This window comes from Myxocyprinus asiaticus, chromosome 21 (genome assembly GCF_019703515.2).
Source record: "Myxocyprinus asiaticus isolate MX2 ecotype Aquarium Trade chromosome 21, UBuf_Myxa_2, whole genome shotgun sequence".
Classification (NCBI taxonomy): domain Eukaryota; kingdom Metazoa; phylum Chordata; class Actinopteri; order Cypriniformes; family Catostomidae; genus Myxocyprinus; species Myxocyprinus asiaticus.
The window spans coordinates 25,726,497-25,749,140 of record NC_059364.1 but is presented as its reverse complement, the minus strand read 5'-3'; the positions used below and the strand labels follow the sequence as shown (position 1 = coordinate 25,749,140).

General features: G+C 35.8%; 2 protein-coding genes across 2 annotated transcripts in view; both read left to right on the top strand.

Moving 5' to 3' along the window:
* LOC127411711 (LIM domain-binding protein 3-like) overlaps window positions 1–22,157 on the top strand; it is a 55,146-nt gene extending 32,989 nt beyond the window's left edge. The window contains exons 6-16 of the mRNA XM_051647407.1: window positions 1,637–1,803; window positions 2,011–2,047; window positions 3,064–3,156; window positions 12,858–12,992; window positions 15,767–15,823; window positions 16,453–16,655; window positions 16,751–17,105; window positions 18,227–18,407; window positions 18,508–18,628; window positions 18,727–18,842; window positions 18,937–22,157. Of these exons, the coding sequence (XP_051503367.1) occupies window positions 1,637–1,803; window positions 2,011–2,047; window positions 3,064–3,156; window positions 12,858–12,992; window positions 15,767–15,823; window positions 16,453–16,655; window positions 16,751–17,105; window positions 18,227–18,407; window positions 18,508–18,628; window positions 18,727–18,842; window positions 18,937–19,026 (1,555 nt within the window). The 3' untranslated portion in view covers window positions 19,027–22,157. The remainder of the gene's footprint in view (window positions 1–1,636; window positions 1,804–2,010; window positions 2,048–3,063; window positions 3,157–12,857; window positions 12,993–15,766; window positions 15,824–16,452; window positions 16,656–16,750; window positions 17,106–18,226; window positions 18,408–18,507; window positions 18,629–18,726; window positions 18,843–18,936) is intronic.
* A 175-nt stretch (window positions 22,158–22,332) lies between these two features.
* The window catches only part of bmpr1aa (bone morphogenetic protein receptor, type IAa), a 35,386-nt gene continuing 35,074 nt past the window's right edge, over window positions 22,333–22,644 (top strand). Inside the window, exon 1 of the mRNA XM_051648092.1 lies at window positions 22,333–22,517. The gene's annotated coding sequence lies outside the window, so the exon portion shown is untranslated. The remainder of the gene's footprint in view (window positions 22,518–22,644) is intronic.

Genomic DNA, 22,644 nt, shown 5'->3' with positions numbered 1-22,644 from the left:
TTTGATTTTCTGAAAGTTGATAGGGTCCTTATCATCGCTTCCTAAAATAACGCCTATGACCAGACCTTTCAAGCTCCCAAAATCACAAAGGCAGCATAAAAGTAATCAAAACGACTCCAGTGGTTAAATCTAAGTCTTCAGAAGTGATGAGATAGGTGTGGGTGAGAAACAGATAAATCCTTTTTTTACTATAAATCTCCACTTTAAATTTCACATTCCGAAAGTTAAAGTGTAGATTTATAGTAAAAAGGGATTGAAATATTAATCTGTTTCTCAACCAAATTGATTACATCGCTTCAGAAGGCATACAGTATATTAAACCACTGGAGACGTATTGATTACTTTTATGCTGCCTTTGTGATTTTAGGGGCTTGAAAGATCTGGTCACCATTCACTTGCATTAAAAGGACCTACAGAGCTGAGTTATTCTTCTAAAAGTCTTTGTTTGTTTTCTGCAGAAGAAAGAAAGTCATACACATCTGGGATGGCATAAAAGTTAGTAAAAAAAAGTTAGATAAAATTGAGACAAACAATTGTTATGCAATACATCATAAAGTATTTGACATAGTCAGGGTTGGAGAGTAGTGGAATACATGTAATGGGAATACATATTTAAAATACAAAATATAAGTAAAAGTGTTCCACTACAGTTACAATTGTTACTGTATTCCACTACAGTTACAATTTAAATAATTGGTAATTAGAATACAGTTACATTCAAAAGTATTTTGATTACTGAAGAGATTACTTTGCATTTTATTGTCATTTGTTTCATTTAATATTTAGTCCTTTCAGATGGAAAACATTTATACATATAAATGATGTGATCAAAGTGCATTTGAACAGCAGTGAAACACTTTCTTATGATGTGTTACATTCATACGAGCAGACAGAGAAGTAAGTTTGAAGTAAGTTTGGAGCAGAAGAAATAGAAATAAACCTTGTGTAAATTGTCAGCTTTACGCTAAGCTAAAATGCTATTTCTAGCCATTTTACATGCACGTGTTACCAGGAATGATCATATTTTTGTGTTGGATCATAATTTCTTTTCTTCTAGTAAGACCTTTGATATTAGGGCAAAAATCATATTCTTGATAATAATTTTTGTATTGTTTTCCTGTAAAAATATCTAAAAATCCTTAAAAACAAGATCAATTTGATTTATCTTGTTTTAGAAACAGCACTGCATAAGATATTTAGGTTTTTCAGAGAATGTATTTTTAATGTGTATTTTGTCTTACTGTACTGGCAGAGTTTTTATAGTCAAAACAAGTGAAAAAAATCTACCAGTGCTGAAGAAGTAATCCAAAGTATTTAGAATACGTTACTGACCTTGAGTAATCTAATGGAATACGTTACAAATTACATTTTACAGCATGTATTCTGTAATCTGTAGTAGAATACATTTCAAAAGTAACCCTCACAACCCTGGACATAGTAATAATGGCAGTAAATTAGTCAGAATGGGGGTAAAATTGCATCCCAGATCTTAACCTATAAAATATTAACCTAAAAATAACATTAAAAAAATTATACACATTATGGGGTTACAAACTGAAACACTTTAGATAACGTTCCCAGTCATGTTGATAAGAAATTATATATTTCACCAGTACGGCTCTTTCTGTGGTTGCAGTAATCTGCCAGTTAAAGACCGTGTTATAGACAGTGCTTCCCCAGTGTATCAGGCCGTCATCCCCAGGGAGGCCAATGAAATGGAGCCCTCTGATTGGGCTCTCAGAGCCGCCCAGCTGCAGTCCAAGTCCTTCCGCATCCTTGCCCACATTACTGGTACTGAATACAGTAAGTGTGCCTGCTATATACACTAAACAGATAAAGGTTATTTTTGAACAGTATGCATTATTCAGGAATGCTTGCTAAGATGCATGGATACATCTGGCTTGCTTTTGTCAATTTCTTTTGTTTTAATATAGATTTTGACTTGATTCTGAAAAATAGCTAGATCTATCCTCTGACCTTTTCTCTCCTATCTTTTCTTCTCCTCTACAGTGCAAGACCCTGATGTGGATGCTCTGAGAAGATCAAGGTAGGCATCTACCAGCAGCATCTGGTGGCCACATATTTGACCTGTGCTGAAAGCCAGCTCTCTTACTCTTAAAGCCTGAAAGGCTGATCAATAAAGCTGACATTTGATCAGAGTTCCCCAAACAAACCCCCTAATCTCACACCACTTTCTGTGCTAAACTTCACACACACACACACACACACAGGCTAATACCAAGTTTTGACATTGATTTACAGCAGGGTAGTCAAACTCGGTTCCTGAAGGGCCACAGTCCAGCAGAGTTTAGCTCCAACCTTAATTAAACACACCTGAAGCAGCTAATCAAGGTCTTCAGGAGTGCTTGAAGATTACAAGGAGGCATTTTAGAGCAGGGCTGGAACTAAACTCTGCAGGGCTGCGGCCCTCCAGGAACTGAGTTTGACACCCCTGATTTACAGTAATGCAGCACTTTATTCACAATAGTCTGTAGAAGAGGTGTTAAAAGTACAGAGAACTTATACTTAATTTATGGTTTAGGTACAAAATATGTTTGGGTCAAATTTTTTTAAATGACCTGCAAAATACATTCAACTGTTAGCAGGAGTAAAAGGTATATTTTTTTTCCCCTCGGAAATGGAATTGAGTAAGTACTATTTGCTAAATATTTTGTTTCAGTATTCATAAATTCACAATACATAGAAAGTCACAAATTCCTAAAAGTATAATAATGAGGTACAGTTACTTAAGTACTTTACACCCCTGGACTGTAGTACTTACATCAAGTTTCTTTTTTCCTTTCTAGCTCTAGCTCACATTTAATTTCATACTGTCATTTACATTTTTGACACAATGCAATGTAAAGTATGACCTCAGATTATACTAGGCTTGGACTGAATGCATATGTTACATGTAAATTTTGGAACACCTTCAGAAAGCCACAAACATTAATACACTTGCCAGGGGAGTGAAGGCCATATTCCCTAACCCATTTCTCCACCCTCTCTTTTCTCTCTCCTTCCTTCCCTCTTTTTTCCTGTATATCTCTCTTGATGTCACAGGGAAAAGTTTGAATCTGAAGCCAAAGGCCCTCGTTTTGCTAAACTGAAAAACTGGCACCATGGCCTGTCGGCACAAATACTTAATGTGCCACAATAAGTGCTTCAAGACAGAGAGAATTAGACAGGTGGCATAGACAGGCTATACAGAAAGAATGTAGTACTTAAGTTACAATTAAGTCAAAGCATGTAAGAGGGAAAGGCAGAAAAGGTGATGATGAATGTTAGTTAGAATTGAGTGGCTTTTTCTGTGTCACCACTATGAAAGATTTACAGTTTCAAGATAGTTGCTCAGTTTGTGGTATATTTTTATTTTCAAAGGAATGTTGCCGCCATTTAAGTTCTCTCTCTTGTATCGCATTGTTGGCTTATATATTGATGCTTGTTGAGAACATCATTGCATCTGTGTGCAAGTCTTTCAAATCCATCAAATAAAACAAATGACTGTGTGAACTAAACAAATCAGTGGAAAGCCTTTTTGGTAATGGTCTTTGTGTGTGTGGAAGTATACCTGTAGAGATACACCGATGTATGTGCCAATTATTGATCAAATTAAATTACTGGCATTTCGGTAATAGGCATGAAAACACAGATATGAAAACCCTATGGTTTATTAATTAATTAATAATACACTTTGTAAAAACTATGAATTCAAAGCACAATCTTGATATAATAATAGCCACCATATCTAGAAGGGTTGGCACTCTGAAGAACATGTAATATTTCATTTGTATTTTTATCGTTCTCATGTTAATGCAGAAAAAAACACCATAAATGGATGGGACAATTGTAACAGTGGGTCTTACCTATAGGCTACACGATGAGGGAAATGCTTTGGAAACCATCCAAAACACTTTGAAACCAGCAGACTGACTTCTGAGACATCTGTTTAATATCTATTAATGTTGCACGGTTGATCGAATTAAGATTGAAATCGCAATACGGCTTTGTGTGATTTATTAACCTTAAGAGACTGCGTTTTTAACTGCAGAAACAGAAGTGCAAAAAACTTTTAGAAGTAAAAAATAACCTTTTACATATATATATATATATATATATATATATATATATATATATATATATATATATATATATATATATATATATATGTTATCAAATTTAGTAATTTTTTGTATCTTTTTTTATTTTTTTATCTTGGATGTATCTTTAACTGTGGCTCTCTTTAAAATTTTGGCCTGTCATGTGTTCAACAGATCCAATGTTCAACGGAAATATTTATTGTTAGAACAGTAAAAATCTTTTGTATCTCTTTGATTTTTTTAAAAAAACATTCCTAATTAAAATCTAATGACAAAATAAGTAAGTTGAAGTAAGTTGCTAAATATCGGTACAGTTATGGGTCAATATTTTTTTTAAAGGCGGTATCGGTATTGGCCATAAATTGTCCTATCGTTGCATCCCTATATACCTGTATTTGAAAGATTTAGGTCTGCAGAAAGAAAAATTAATTTAAAATCAGTGGTTCTCAAATGGTTTTGTTATAGGACCCAGATTTTACATTAGACATCAAGTTGTGACCCAACAGAGTATCAAACTGTGTAACATACAAAATGTCCTTAAAATTAAACATTGGAATAATATTACAATGAACTACTTAGGCCCAACATAATTAACAATTTTGTAAATGCATAAAAACAGCAGAAGTGTGCCTAGCACATGGAGTAAACACTGGGTTAAATATGGCAATAGTGTAAGCCATATTACTACTAAAGAATACAAAATAATAATAAAATAATTTGAATATCGTGATTGATTAGATTTGCAGCATTTGATGTCAATAGCAAAAGATACAGGACACATTTTCTCCTCCCTTTGAAAACTTCATAAGCCTATGTATTATGCTGTTCTAGCTATATGCGATTATATGGTTAGTTGCATTTTATTATTTTCATTTCGCTTTTTTCACAGCTGCAAATGACCCAAACAGAACAGACCTGCAATCAATTTTGAGTAGCGACCCACCAGTTCAGAACCATTGCTTTGAAATGTACATTAACTTAAAATTATTTTAAAGAATGCCCTGCTATAATTATTTTAAGCTTTAAGGCTTGACAACTTTTTACATTTCCAAATTTTCTCTTTGCTTGGGTCATCTGCTCGGTCAGAGACACTAAGATTAAGTGATTTTTTTTTTTTTCTGTTAGCACATTAAGGCTGGAAGCCTGTGGAAACAATCAAAACCACCTAAACAAAATGTTGTAATCATTACCTTTTCATTCTTGGCCACAAGTTCACAAGTGTTTAGATGCTCTGCAATGTAGATTAAATCATTTGTCATGTGCCCTTCTCTAAACCTTTGATGCTGTGATAGCATACCAATGATTACCTAAGGCCAAGCAAATGTTAAAATTGTTTGCATATGCAGTTAGTGATTATAGGTATTTTTATTCCAGGAGTCATGAGTCATTGCTTATCTGCTTAAAAGCTGACTCCTGAAAGAGAGTTCTGCATGAAGTAAAAGCTTTAGCTTTAGACTTAAACTTTAAATTACAAAACTGTTATTCTTTTGAAGAGAATATTTTCGTTGATGTTCTGAAACTGATGTTTCGTAATTAAAGAAATATATGAAATCCATGAAATCAAAATTAGAGTTTTGTGGCTTTTAGTCCATGTCTATTAGTTTTGAAGTTATTTATATGCTATAGTGTACTCTTAAAACTTGACAAAATGTACTTTTAATAGATAGGTCAACAATATGTACACTTTTCCTACAGTCTGGATGACTCATCCAGCACTACACAGATTTTGTACAATTAAATGCTCTCTAGAATGAAAACTTCCCTCCCCATAATACCACCTGCCACCAACTACTAAGTAGGTCCAAGGCTGTGACATAACTTAAAGGATTAGTTCACCCAAAAATGACAATCTCATGATTTGCTCACCTTTAAGCCATCCCAAATGTGTATGTCTTTCCTTCTTCAGCAGAACCAAAATGAAGATTTTTATTAGCACATTTCAGCTCTGTATGTCCATACAATGAAAGCGAATGGGTGCTGTGAGCCTGCTGGCTGTTTGCCGGTCCAAAAGGCATATTTAGGCAGCATAAAAGTAATCCACACGACTACGGTCGATCAATAAATGTCTTCTGAAGCAAATCGTTCGGTTTGGGTAAGAAACATATCAATAATTAAAATGTTTTCAGCTTTAAATCGTTGCTTCCAGTTGCTGTTTGAACTGACCGAACTCTCGCGTGACGTTCGTCCCTTTGTTGTAAACAAAGCACGCGCTTACATCATGCGACAGCTCCTTGATGGGTCAACTGGTAGCAGGAAGCGTTTTTAAAAAGTTAAAAAAGTTTTACACAAACCTGTCGATTTTCCTCAGAAGACATTCATTGATCGACTAGAGTCGTATAGATTACTTTTAAGCAGCCTAAATATGCCTTTTGGACCATCAAACAGCCAGCAGCATCATGGCACCCATTCGCTTTCATTGTATGGACATACAAAGCTGAAATGTGCTTATAAAAATCTTAATTTTGATTCTGCCGAAGAAGGAAAGACATACACATCTGGTATAGCTTAAAGGTGAGTAAATCATGAGAGAATTATAATTTTTGGGTGAACTAATCCTTTTAAGCCTATTAGCTAAAAGGGTTTTGAGGACTTGTCCCACCCAAACATTTGAAAATAAAACTATGCTTGTCAAAGGATTTCATGGAGACTTAAACCCTTTAAACTCGGATTGGCCCACCAGTGGGCCCGGTGAGAAATAAATAATTATTAAAATATTAATAACTTCTGTCTTTACCAACACAAATAGGTATTGTTTTAATGCTTAGAAGCTGTACTTTACAATGCATGTAGGCTTTATGACATAAACTGAACAAGTGCTTTGAAATTTGCAGACAAATCAGAAGTGTTCCATTTTGATAATTTTATTAATAATTTGACACTGTACATAGTATTATTGTAATCGGTAAAAACATCAAACTGATCAAATTACCATGTGTCATATGTCGTAGGAAAGCTCTCAAATAGTAGAATACAACCAGCCTGTTTGTTATATATAAATATAGCGAGTAAATGTCTTTGTCATACATGTTATATGTAAACAGGTGTTGCTTATAAGCCACATTTTCACTTATAACTTCACGAAAAATAAACAGAACATAAAATTTCACATACCATTACTTCGAGGAGGGGATTCCCATTACAAAGAGGGGAATCCCCCACACACAACATAATCGGATGCATAGATCATTAGATAATCCACATGAAGCACAATGTGCACATAGCACATGTGCACATAGCACATGTGCTCTCTGGCTAAAAACACGTTAGCTTTCCTGGACTACATCAGTAATGATGTAGTATGTTTTCCAGCATCATGGAACTCTAAACCAATCATATAAGAATTCAGATCGCTGCAACCAGAGTTGAAAGTCATCCAAATATGGGCATAGAGGATCGTTCACTTTAATTACATATGGCCACCATGAGATGATGTCAAGTACTAAATGGTGACTAAATGATGGTTCAAATGACACAGAATGGAACTGAATGAAATCTCGTTACTCATGCCTGCATGGAGAGATAGCAGACCTTAAGTCATGTGTAATTAGTTATTATGTACAATTATTATTTGTTTTATTTGTTTGGAGAGACTTTTGGACATTTGGAGAAATTTTTTAGACACTAGGATAAATTATGTTTGTAATGCTATAAGTTTTGATTGCTTTGTCATATCAACACAAAATTTTACTTAGTTACAGGTGACATGACTGGGAACAAAACAAAATGGAGCTACCTTATTTACACCCTGATATATATAATGTCAAATCAGAAAAAAAGTAAATTTTTGGCTTCATTAATAATTGGCTTTGACTTAATTAAAAAGTTAATTACGTTTTTTGTGATGTGATTTTTCAGCAGTTTTTAGGCTGAGAGTCTATCATATAAATATTTGAAAGGTTTTCTTTAAAATGATATCAAACAGTTGACCCTCTTTGTTTTTAAATAGTTATAAGCCTTTAATTTTTGGCATGCCACTGAAACAGGAAATCTTTAAAAGCACCTTCAGAGCTTAAAGGGTTAAGCCTGAACTTGTCGCTAAATATAGATATAAAGATGTCAGTCAGTTGTCTAACTATCATAAGGCTAAGGCTAGATTTGTATTTGTGTATGGCTCTGATCTAAGACAGAGTAGATGTGAGGTAATGCGTTTGAGACTGGAAAACCTCTAACATTTGTACTATGACAGATAACAATCCAATGGTTTCACTTTATCAGGACATTAGGCTTTTATTAAGATATGAACATGTGCGAGTTAATTTGTTTAGGATGAGTAATAACCTCTAGGTATAGTTCAGTCGTGGCTGAAGGGTCAAGTTCTGTGTCTGGAGGATGGGCGAAGGCACATGAAGCCGTCAGAACTGCAAGCCGTTATCCATCTGTCTGTCCTCTTCCAGAAGAGAAATAAGAGAGGCAAGATGGAGGTCAATGTCTGTGAGTAGAGAGAGTCAATAATCCAGGTAATTCTGCTTGTCTGGTTGTCACATAGGGAAATGGTGTTTGCTCTGCTGTGGGCTGGTTTGCGCTAGGTTGTTATAATGGAATAGATTAATGCCTTTGCTAACCGTGTCCTCCTCTCATATCATCTCACCTTTAGTTTCCTTCACTTCTTCTGTGCCTCCCACTTGCATGCAACACATGCTGGGCGACCGTGTGACTGCACTGGAGTGCTTGTGGCCCTGGTTGGCTGGCCCCCCTACTCACTCTTCATTCTTTCTTGTCTAGACCTCTGCCTTCATGTACATACAGTATGAATACGTCACTCTAGGTTGCACAGTCATATGCTGTCATTTTGTCCATATTTTCAGTCTTTCACCTCAGACACTTCTCAACTTAACTGAGACAAAACATTTGCAAACATTACTTCAGTAATCATTGCATATCACTGCAGTGCTGTTTCCTGCTGTTGTTACCTTTTTATCTTTCTGAAATTACTGTAGTTTTTGGGATACAGTTAGATTCAAATTCAAAAACTCAAAGTTGCCTTGTTTTGCTTGCTCTGCCCAAATCTATCTATAATATATCTTAGTGGACAACTGTACTTGTGTTGGTTTGAGGGTATTTCTTGGTTTTGGTTCTGAAATTTCAATGGTTTCATTATTATTAAGCATAATTGTTTACACATTTAAAAACATCAGAGAAGTCAGCAGAGCCTCACTGTTTTTTCAGTTTGTCACAAAACAATGCTCTTTGTGTTTTGACAAATTTCCCTTTTCTGCTACACTGAAATTTTGTCTGTACGAGTCTTTTATATGTTTGTTGTTGTGTTTCTGTAAATAATTTCTGTAAATATTGCGTGTTGTAATCATTCAGTGCACATTATTTTATTAGTATTTAATCATCTTGTTAGAAAGTCCATTTCCTTCTAATAGTCCTAATATTTAAGAATTTGTTTGGTGTTTTTAACCCATACCCTTTTAAAACTGTTTCCTATCATGTCTGTTTGTATTTAGCATATCATTGGTTGAAGAAACGAGCATTCGTTTAAAGCATTCAAAGCCCCCGATTAGTTTTTTTAATAGTGTGAAACTCTCGGCACAGTCAAATGTCTTCCTGTATTTTATGTAAATTGAGAACATGTTCTGAATAACAGCATTATTCAATTATGTTTCTTTAGCGAGTTTTTTTTTTTTTTTAAATGGTTACATGTTTTACTCCATTTAGTCTGTGAAAGGCTGAAAAAGGAAGGTATTTTCCTCAAATCACCTACACATGAATGGAAACAACTGTTTAATACTTAAAATGTAAGTGTGGGTTGAAAATACAGAACATACACTCTTAGAAAAAAGGTACCATTTAAGGTACAAGGGCAGTCATTGGGGTGGTACCCAATTTTTAACATAATTGTACACTATGGACCAATTGTGTACACCTAAAGTTATATTTATCTGGTTCCTCTGGAGAAAAAAAAAATATTTACCTATGTGTCTCCTTAAAAAGGGATAGTTCATCCAAAAATGAAAATGCTCACATCATTTACTTACCCTAATCCCAGATGTGTATGACTTTCTTTCTTCTACAGAACACAAATGAAGATTTTTAGAAAAATATCTCAGCTCTGTAAGTCCTTTCAGTCGAAGTGATAGTGGACAGAACTTTAAAGGTCCGAAAAGCATATAAAATCAGCAGAAAAGTAATCCATAAGGTTAAATCCATGTCTTCAGAAGGGAAATGATAAGTGTGGGTGAGAAACAGATCAATATTTAAGTCCTTTTGTACTATCCATCTCCACTTTCACTTCTTTTGTTTTTGGCGATTCACATTCTTCTTGCATATTGCCACCTACTGGGCAAGGAGGAGAATTTATAGTGAAAAAGGACATAAATATTGATCTGTTTCTCACCCACAGCTATCATATCGCTTCTGAAGACATGGATTTAAATACTGGAGTCGTATGGATTACTTTATGCTGCCTTTTATTTTTTATTTTCTTTGGACCTTTAAAGTTCTGTCGACCATTCACTTGCATTGTATGGACCAAAAGAGCCGAGATATTCTTCTAAAAATCTTTGTTTGTGTTCAGCAGAAGAAAGAAAGTCATAGTCATGAGGGTGAATAAATAATGGGAGAATTTTTATTTTTGGGTGAGTTATTCCTTTAAGGGTACAAATAACAGTGTGTAACCAAAACAAGGGTACCACCCCAGTGACGGGTCTGTACCTTAAATAGTATCATATTTCTGAAAATGTATCACTTAAGTCTAATTTCTTCATTCAAAGCTTCAAAGTACCTCCCATGTCTACTGTGTGTGATTATTGTTATTGCATGAATATCCATATTTACCCTCTACTATTCAAACTTTGTTTGCTAATTTGCATGCCTGAATTTACTGTAAAGAGATAGTCTACAGTGATAATGTACAGTGATAATCTAAATGTCAAATGGCTGCTTTTCATGTGAAGGTGTTGCACCCCTTTGCTGCAGAACAAGAACACTCTTTCCCTATGTCCAAACTATGTGTTAAGCGGATAATGCCAGCAGGTGGCACTGCAGTTTCTTGTCTGAAATTACCCTCAGTCTGTCTTGACTCTCTTTGCTCCCTGGTCCTAGTCAAGTTTGCAAGTAGTTTAGCACACTTTTCAATAACAACCTCTCTTTCTGAAGGTTTTGTCTGCTTTTGTGTTTTGTTTTTTGAGCAATTGTTGGCCATTGTTGTGGATTTTAAACATTTAACTCTAAAGTGCCACAAGTTAACAGAATAGCCAGTTTAAGAATTCAGTGTTAGGACAATATGACTCTCCACTCTGTGTTGGTGTGTGTGAGTCAGACTAAAGAGTAAAAGCTGCATATATTAAGTTACATGTTTTCTTTGCTTATAGTCTATAGATTTTTCAAATCTTATTAGAGTTTTAAAAAATGTTCTCTAATTTCAGTCTCTCACAGCTTGCTATAAATGCTAATCTGTGTCTGCTTTCTACCACCACGCACCTTACCCAAAGCAATACACACATGTACATGCTCTGCTTACATGTTACACACTACAAACAACAGAGAGGGATTCAATATACATACAAGTTCACCACAGAAAGTGATTAAAGCTTATTGAAGGCTTCATAAATGTCTGCAACCAACAGTTCCAGACCTCTCTCTCTCTCTTCCATTACAATACTATTAATTACCTCACCCCTCCAGAAATGGAGAGAGATGGTCAGGAAAGATGGTTGCAGAGAGTATGAAGGGGGGTCAGCCATCGGTCCACCACCAAGCCTGCTGCTGCTAGGTGCCTGTCTTTTATCTTTTCTCCTCTGCCTGGGCGGCTACCACACCAAGATGTTTTCATTATTTATTTAATTGTGTTTGATTATGCAAAGGGGATACCAAATTATCAAAAAAGTGACCTCACTACCTGTCAGTAGTGATATTTTATCTGTGTTTGTGAAATAAGGCACTTTTTTGCTTAGATCACAGGGGAGTATTATTTAACACCATCTACTGCTACTCTAACCATTTAATAAAATATATAGTGTTTTATGGGCAGACTAAGAGGGTTTATTTGACCTATACCCTGCATCTTTCTATTATGGTGTGGTCATGCCAACTGCAGTTTATTGTCCCTGAACGAGCACATGATTGATTGTAGTAGCCCTCATGTGTGGATTTATTTAATTAGTCCTAGAATAGCACTTACACTTTCAGTTGTCAAGACATCACATCATTCAGAGTGAAATTCGACTGTCCTTATTCACAGCTCAAACAGTGACTCATGCCAAGTCAGTAGTTTATAATCTTTTATTTCACAGTTTTTGCAGTCCTCCCATTGCAAAATTAGTAAATGTGATAGTTAACCCCAAAAGGGCAATTCTGTAATCATTTACTCACCCTCATGTTGTTCCAAGCTCATTTCCAGCCTCAGTCACCATTTACTTTCATTGCTTCTTTTTCAATACAGTAAAAATGAATGGGGACTAAGGCTGTCTGGCCCAAATATTCTACCTAGCATCTCATTTTGTGTTCCACCAAAGAAAGAAGTCACATGGGCTGTTTCAGTGAGCTCTAGGGATAATGAATTCAGAAGAAACCAACAGGTTAGGTCTTTTAATCATTTCTGCCTCCTTGATGGACATCCTTGCATTGGGCTCAGAAATGCTGAGGCTTTCTGCATGCATGAGAATGAGGCAGCTGCCTTGTAAAGTGCCTATTATAAAATGTAACTTGCAAATAAAGGCATATATACATACACAGCATGAAACATGGCTGCTGTATATATTTATGACTTTGGCCTGGCTTTTCTGAAATCAATGCAACCTAACCTATATCTAGTACTCCTGCCGAGCATGCTCCAGTTTCCACCAGCCTTGCACCAATCTGTCCGCCTGCTATCGCTGCTTCGCCCAATGGGCTCCTGTTGGAGCCGCAGAAAGCCTATCAGGCACCTGAGCAATCCCTGGTAGACAGGTAAAGTTGCATGTTTGTGATTTGTATTTTTCTTATTTTTTTCAACTTTTTTTTTTTTTTTTTTTTTGGTTATTCTCCCTTGGCATGCATATATGTGTCAATTTGTATTCTATTGCTTTACATTTAATTGATATTTCAGGTTTGCTCTTTTTTCATTTTTATTGCTCTTGGCATATTGGGTTATTCATCTATATTTTAAATATCTGTAGAAAAGAAGAAAAAAAACTGTTAGAATTTGATTAATTACTGGTCATCGGTTTGGCTATGTGTTTCACATAATGTTAGTAGACAAGTTATTTAAATGTTAATTAACCTCTATTAGTAATTAACAATTATGGTGCAGTTAAATTCTAACTTTACATTTGAGAGATTGTAGGACATTTTAAATTAATGTGTTTGTATGGAGAGCTTTCATTGATCACTGGAGACTCTAAACCAAGCCATTCTTCTAGTCCTAATAATGTTATAACCAATAGTATGACATGATAATATTACTTTAATCCTCTAATTTGGTCAGCTTGGATTTAACCCAATTTTTTGTTGCAGTTGCTGCTTACTATGACAAATGCTCATCCCCCAAAGGAAGTTAGAAGCTCACATTTAATTTAACTTACATCACGATTAACTATTGGTTTTAAAGTTCTGCTTTTTTGTCTGGAGTTTCTATCAATCTTTTAGCACCAGAACTTTATTCAAATGCAAACCTTTTATGACTTCCATTAACTTATTCTAATATTGTTTGCCAAAAGAATGCTCAACAAAACAGTAAGACATGGGTATTTATGAAATCAGAGACAGTGACTTTTATGAAACAACTTAAAATGTTACCTTTGGGGGATGAGCAATATTTTGCCCGGCTTGGTTTTCTCTTTTGAAGAGGTTTTGATTTCAGATTTAATTTCTTATTAATTGCTTTAAATTCACACACATATATTTTGTAAATATTTTATTTAGTACACATTGTGACAGTCAAAAAAGCAATGTCAATAAGACAATGATATACTCATACACTGATTAATGAGCCGTATTAATAGACAGTCCACTATTAAGACAAAGTCTACTGCCATACAGCTTGATTTACTGAGAGTAATCCATGCTAACCAATGCTCATGTTTGATTATCTTAAACAAGTTTGTTCTTAGACATAGCAGAAACTGCACTGTGTTTGGATCTAACTATGACATTTCCTCATCCATTGCTAATGCTGACCCTGCTAATAAGATTTTTGCATGCAGACTGGAGTGAACTTCATGCTTTCAAGATCTATACATTGACTTATAATTACAGAAGTCTCCAGTAATTAGTAATTATAGGCCATAGCCATATTTCTTTTTAATTCAGATTAACTTCTACAGGAGATCACACAACTGAAATAAAGACTATTAATATTCAGGGTCCTGAAATACATGGATTGTGTGTTAACTTATATTGGGCCTCATACTATTAGATACGGGAATATTTATCTCTGGGAAAACAGAAATTGTTGGTACATGTCTTTGCCTTGAACTCAACATGATTCTTTAGGTACTTTTTCATGTGTGCTTGCATGTCTTTATGTTGGTAAGATTTACCAACATCATTTTATTTATGCATGTATTTGTGCATGGTCTATTTGTTGCCGTGTTCACTTATACTGTACATCTGTAGATCAATCTACAGCAAACTTAAGTCTCCATCAACTTTAGACAAACAAGAGGACACATCTAACTCATTCTATAAAGGGTTACTGCATAATCTCGCTGATTTCAAGGGCTCTATTTTGTGAGTGCGCTAAGCGCAGCACTACACACTATGACTGTGCTCAACGTCTTATCCAATTTTCGTGAGAGTACTAATTCTAAGTGCAAATTTTGTGCCAGTGCAAGTGGTCATGATGTTGGAGTGTTTGCACTACTGTGTGTGTTATCGCGCAAACTGTGAGTGTATTGTATGTTAATGAAGTGGCAAATTGCTATTTTCCTGAAAAATAGGACATTGCGCTAAGATGTTGTATAAGCACATCTTATATCAGAGCAAAGACAAACTCAGTTCCAGATTGGAGATTTCACTAGTAGGTGGTAATAAAGTTCATGTCCAAACTCTGAAAATAAAGTGGAACATCAAATTATGTCCATGACAATCAAAGACCACATTAAGGTGGTCCTGGCCCCGAAGAATATAATTTTTCTATTCTTCTAATTAATTGCTTACAGTCCATTTACACTACCAACTTCTTATGAATGTGCTGTCTTTGTTTATATCGCTGGTGCTTGACAGGGAATGGACTATATAATATGATGCAAATGGTGCTGTAAAAGAACCTCCAAATTAAATTGCACTTGACCCAGCCCATTAGCGCCTTGCGCACAATTTCGGCAAACCCACTTGTGCCTAGACTTAGCGCATGCTTGCACGAAAGTACCAAAACTTCATGGCCATGCCCACTGACTTTACGTGTACTGTATGACATATGGCATAGTGCTGTGCTTAGCGCTAGTGCTCTTAAAATAGGGCCCCAAATGTCAAAGCATCTGATACTCTACATTTTAAGAAATTAATCATTTTAAAAAATCAACCTAAACATTGTGAATAAACTATTAAAACCCAGACAGATTTTTATTTGTTATTAATGTGAATAGATGATGTTGAGTTGTTTGGGTCGCCTAATTCATCATAAATGTGAATCACAATATTTAGATATTATGGCAGCAGTGTATATGAGTGTGTATGGCTTCACTGCAGCTCAATCTAGGCATGATAAGTTTGACTGTCCACCTTTTGTGTCTTTGTTATAGCTTCAACTTGGAGACTTCAATTGATTACACTTCCCAGTACAAAACCTCCATCTCCAGGTACTGCTGTGGTGCAGCTCTGTGTTCAATCAGCAAGCATGTTTTCTTCCTCACAGTGTCAGTGTTTTATAAAGTATGTGCAGTAACAGATCTTTTCTCCCTTCTCCATCCATTTTTAGCCAACTGGCACTAAAGGATAATACTTATGCTTTGGTGATTTCGCGTTAACCTTTTATGTTATAACCATATTTTATAATGTATCTATAAATGCGTGGAAAGGAATTGTGTAACCTTGTCATTTCATTTAAAACTTTTGCAATGGAGGCTCTCTCTTCTAACACTGTTTTTGGTACTAGATGGTCTTACTTTCTTTAAAACAACACTAACTGTTGCATAAAAAATTGTGATGAAGGGAATGAATACCAGGTAAGATGCTGTCGAACTGGACTATGTGAAAGTGGTGGAGTATTTGATCAGACATCCATGGGAAATATTAGCAGTATAGTCTCAGTCTCTTAGATAACTTCATTCAAACTAATTTAGCTAGTATAATAGTCAGTAAAATTTCTACCACCAATAATATGTATTTGATATTGTTTACTGTAAGCGGTAAGAAGGAATAGTTTTGATGCTCTGTTAGTCATGCATTTGAACTGAAATGTTACAGTTTCTGGTCTGTTCTTCTACAGTCCTTACACACAGCCTCCAACTATGCAGCAGCCACCACTCATGCAGAAGCCACCACTCATGCAGCAGCCTCCACCCATGCAACAGCCACCCATGCAACAGCCACCCATGCAACACAGCTCCATCCAGATCCCTGTAGGTCCAGCACCTCCTAAATTGGTCAGCACTGCCACCATTGTGCCTACGGCCTACCAGGCTGCCCCAGGTAGCTATTGCACATATTATTGTGTGTGCACTGTGTGTATAAAGCAGTATATACAGAATATGTGTACATGTTACTAATTGATTTGCATCTTTTAGCACCAGCTCCAACAATGGTTCATGCTCCTGCTCCACCTGCCCCAGCTCCAGCCCCTCCTTCCAGCAGGCCTCCTTGGGTTATTGATGATAATTTTGCCCAGAAATTTGACCCTAGCAAACCCACTACCACAAGTATCAAAGTGCAGGCTCTGCCCCAGGCTGCCCCACGACCACCAGCCTACATCCCCAACCCCATCCCTGCTCCTGCTGCTCCAAGTCCTGCTTTCAACCCTTCCTCTCCTCCATTCAACCCCGCCCCACTTCCACCTGTGGCTCGTGGAGTTGCTCAAAGGGCTGAGCGGTTTGCAGCCAGCAGCAGAACACCTCTGTGTGCATCCTGCAACAACATCATCAGGTATGATTACACTTGTGCATCTGTGCAATATTTGTCAATCTAATTGTGACCTTTTGTGACATAATTGTGATGTCAGAGAGTTGCAAATCATTGTCTCCCCCTGCATTCACTCTTTTTCCTAAAAATGAAGTGTGCAGTTTCTGCCCCACTAGCAGAGAAGGATATAGCTGCAGGCAGAGCTCCAAAAAGGGGCAGGAGATCCAAACCACCAGCAAAGAAATAGGGATCCCCTAACTGAACCCTTTCCCTAACTCAACCATGTGTGGACGTGAAGCCCCTTTTTGGAGTTTGTGCAACCCCCTTTTGGAGTAACCCTGCCCCCTTTTGGAGTAGCCCTGCCCCCTTTGGAGTAACTCCAACCTCTTTTTGAGATTCCTCCCCCATTTGGAGATCTCCAGCCTGCTGCTATATCTACTTACACTTGCACAGAAGAATTGCAAAAACATTGTGAAGCAAATTTATTAAGCAGTTGTGGCATTTTTGCGTGTGGTATTTCGATGCAGAAAACCTGTGTCTTATTCACTAATCACCCATAATCTAGTTTAAGACGGTGCAATCTGCACTGAAATAGCACTGTATTATTTTTAAATTCAGTCATTGTCATTAGTTTCCGTGCAAACATGAAACCTTTCTATTTAAATTAGGCTAATTGTAATTTGAGCTTCATTCATTCGCTATTTGCAATAAATATCGCGCTTTTTTTTTTTTTTTTTTGTTAAAGATATATTTGTTCTGGTTTAGTGTCTGATTTACTAAAGGAATTATGCTGATCAGACAACGGCGCAAACACACCCACAAAATCTGTGCTGAACGCAATTTGCAAGACGCAATTCAGATCTTTCATGCTGGCTCTGAGTATTGCAATGCATGCAAATAAACTGCATTTCTATTGGGTGCAATTTATACTTAGTGAATTCCCCACCTTGACGAGCTGCAAGTTCACGCCATTGGTTGAGCCCATGTCGTAATGTCATGTCACTAAAAGCAACTAAAACAAACCGATTGCAATTCTGTTTAATGTTGCAGAAAATATACACTTTCCAAAAACATGATTTTCAAATTTGTCTTTCATAATCATCAAAGGAAATTGTTTGATGCTACATTGTATTCTGACCCTCCAGGGGACCATTCCTGGTGGCATTGGGTCGTTCCTGGCATCCCGAGGAGTTCAACTGCCATTACTGCCACTCGTCTCTGGCTGATGTCAGCTTTGTGGAGGAGCAGAATAATGTTTACTGTGAGAACTGCTATGGAGAATTCTTTGCCCCTACCTGTGCCCGATGCAATACCAAGATCATGGGAGTAAGTTTCAAAACTTAATAACATGTACAAACATGTTGATTTGTACACAGTCACATTTCACAGGTACTGACAGTTACTCTGCTCAACATGTGCTCAACAGGAAGTGATGCATGCACTGCGGCAGACCTGGCATACTACTTGCTTTGTTTGTGCAGCCTGTGGAAAACCATTTGGAAACAGCCTCTTCCATATGGAGGATGGGGAGCCCTATTGTGAGAAAGGTAAGGGAATCACCAGCTATGTTTGATTTCTTTTTAGACTGCGCTGTATGCATTTTACAGGTCTACCATATTTTCACTAACTGTTTCTCTGTCACCAGATTACATTGCTCTCTTCAGCACAAAATGCCATGGCTGTGACTTCCCAGTTGAGGCAGGAGACAAATTTATTGAAGCTCTTGGCCACACATGGCATGATACTTGCTTTGTTTGTGCGGTAGGTACAAAATCAATGTTTTTAGATGTACTTTCCCGAAGACCGTTTACAAATTATTTAGTTACAAGAAATTATCTTCTGTCTTGACATACAGGTGTGCAATGTGAACCTGGAAGGGCAACCTTTTTACTCCAAGAAGGACAAGCCCTTATGCAAGAAGCATGCACATGCCATCAATGTGTAGATGCTTCAGTGGTGCAACAGAAGCTGTTGGAGAAAAAACTAAATGCAGTTTATATAACATTTGCATTTGAGGTTCTATGGCAAGGCATCACTGCCAACCCAAATGAATAGAAAATCTTACAGAAAATGACACATATAAAAATTAATATAAAAGATATATATATCATTTTTAATTAAACAGATAGGTGTTCTGACAAATGCACATTTTTAAATTCAAATTAAATCTCAATGTGCACATAGAGGATGATTTATTTAGTTCATTCTTTATCTTTTATTATAATAAATGTGCATACAGGCACTTGTTTGCCTGATATACATTAATTTAACTGAGGTAACATCTTTTTCACTTTTTGGTTTGGTGAATTTAAACAGCATTTTTATGATGTTAGTGACTAAAACACTGATTTGTGCTCCTTCATTAGAATTTAGTTAGATTCCTAACCAAGTAGCTCGTTCGTTATTTAGAATTTAAAATGTTATACATGGATGTTGTTGTGTTTTTGGTGAATATTGTCTAGAGATGTACTTGTTCATGGCCAGGCATAGTCTTGAGTTGATGTCACGTCTCAGATCATTCATAAATCAAAAACAGAGCCTGAACAAAAATCTATGAATTTTATTAAGCCTTTACCCTGAAAGGAATCTTAGTTGTATTTCTTTTTATTGCATTACAAGTTGTTTTCACAAAAATAACGAGGCCTATTGCGATTTCACTTTACACTGAGTCTTTTAAATGCTGAATGGGTCATTTTTATGTGCTACAAATCTTGTTCATGTGTGAAAGTGAGCAGATAATGCATTTGTGATGTTAACATTAGTGTTAGTTTCCATTTGCCAATTAAAAACAATATAAACAGGGCACCTGACAAGGTAACAGAATTTAAATGTTCAATCAGTTCTTGCCCTCACAATGTACAGTATGCAAGACTAAATAGCTGTTTAATTTCCAGCCTACCATGCTGAACCGAGTACCTTAAACTGTTTCTCTTGGTCATCTATTATAGTTGTTTTTAGTTCTGTTATTTGTTGTGCCCAAAAACTCAATATTAAGATTGTATTTGCAAATTACATAGTGTTCTGATTTGCACAGATAATTTACTTGTTTTCTTTTCCAAGAACGAGGGATTGATAATTTAATTTGATTAATAATTTAATCAACAAGACAAGATCGATTTCACCACATAATTGGATAAATTGGATTCTTAATGTTTTCTAGAAAATTATAACAAATGTGGTAACTTAGACTTTGTTCTTAGTATTCTCAGTGGGTAGATGCTACCTAGCTGTGAGCTGCAACTTTAAAGGAATATTCTGGTTTCAGTTAAGCTCAATGGACAGCATTTGTAGCATAATATTGATTACCACAAAAATTTATTTCGACTTGTCCCTACTTAAAAAAAAAAGAAAAAAAAAAAAAGAAAAATTGGGGTTACAGCGAGACACAATAGAAGTGAATGGGGCCAATCCGTAAACGTTAAAATACTCACTGTTTAAAAACTATAGCCACAAGACCTAAACAATATGCATGTTAACATGATTTTAGTTTAATGTAAAAAAAAACTAAAAACACTGTAAAAACTATGATGTAAACAATTTTACAGCTCAAATAATACATGAGTTTTAACAGAAGAATTCATGTAAGTGCTTTTATAAAACGATAAGCTTCCCATTTCTGCCTCTAAACCCTACAAAAATTGGCCCCCCCATTCACTTCCATTGTAAGTGCCTCACTGTGACCTACATTTTTTGCTTTTTTTAAAGAAAAGGAGGGACGAGTCAAAATTATTTTTTGTGGTAATCAACATTATGCTACAAATGCTGTTGACTGAGCTTAACTTGCATTGAACTCGTAAAATTCCTTTAAGCTTACAGTTAAAGTATTTGTTTTATGCCACATGGCTACCGCAGAAATTCAACACCAATGTTTTCACATTTTGAAATGTAAGAGCAATTGTAGACACTCATTTCCCTTCAGGCTGTGTATTTTTATTCATATAATTCTTTTGAAGAAACTCCTGTTTTATTCAGACATGTTTTATGAGTGCACCCTTGACGTGTCAGCGTAAGTCAGTATATTTTCACTGTCATATTTTGAATTTGATCTAACCTACCATAGTTAGAGTTGAGAAGTGTTTTTATGACTACTTTAGATGTCAGGTTGATACAGCAGGGTTATTAGTTTAAACAGCAGTTTTTCATGCACGTAAAATGCCTCTAATGAAATAAATTATTAGCTTCTTTTTTTCTTTTTTTTATTTATTTTTTTTATAGAGTACACAGCCTTGGGTTCAGGTGTATGGATTTACTGTATAATTTTAATACACTGCATAAACAGATACAAGACGTGTTTTCATTGTGTAATTTTACACTATTGAATGTCAAGCTGAATGTCAGTTACTTTTCACATAATGTAAAACCATCTGCCATATTCAACTGGGAATTTAAAATGGGGGAAAAATGAAAACAAAAATCATGAATTTGCAATTTATTTGTGTTACTGTAACAAAAAACACCCTTAATGATGTTTTTTTTTTATTGTTTTTTTTTTATTACATAAAGTATCTTCAATGCAGTCTTCTGTTGAATACTGCAGATTCTTTCTTTGGGTATTTATGTAGGAGAGTAACAAAAAATGGTTCAAACTGAGATGTGGATACAGATCTGAATTTATTTATTTTTTTCCTTTGGGAGAAAACAAACAGCCTTACTTTGTGCTTGTATTACCCAATACCATGACCTTAATGTCAAAATAATGACTTGTATTTGCATTTAATTTTTGGAACATGACTAGTACAAAAATATTAAGTTGCTTTATACAAACTGTCAAAACAATTGCTCATAACTTAAATATTTTTTGATTAAATGTTATAACACTGTACTACAGTTTGGACAGCGCCATAATTTATTCACGTTTGTAATATTTTAATCACATTATTTGTTACATTTAAATCTAAGTCATGTTTAACTTATACACTAAATGGTGATAAAACTGTTTGAAAGAAATTTATGCAATGTACAGTTTCAGCAAATACCATACATTACCATACATAGGAAAGAATGCAACTGGGTGTATTTATAATGTATTTAATTTATGGATTAAAAATGAAATAAACATAATATAAAGGAATAATATGTTAAGAAATGTGTATCATTTTTTTCTCAAATATTGCACCTTTACAAACAGTGCAAACTTGCAGCCAAGTGTAGTTCGGTAATGCCCAGACAGTCTCGATTCGCACAACCATATTCATCTTCATACGCCAGGGGGAGCTGTACTGTCAGGTAAATCGGCGCGATCGCTGCGTGTTGCGTGTATTTGTGTATCGTCAGTGAGAGCGCATCGCTGTACTGTGATGGTTAGTGCCAATGCCAGACCTTTTACGTATTTCGCAGAGAGTAGACCACGACAGACCCCTCGGAATTGTCCCAGTGTCGAGAGCTCATTAAACTGACGGATTATACGGATATAAACTTTACTGAAGGATCTTTTCGGTAAGTGAAGTGGGACGTGTTAGCTCGGCTAAGCGAACGCTGCCTGACGAAAGTTTGTTGTATTGAATTTGGCATTTTCCTCGGAAATGTTTTTTGACTGACTTGCTAAGCTGTATTACTTGTTTCA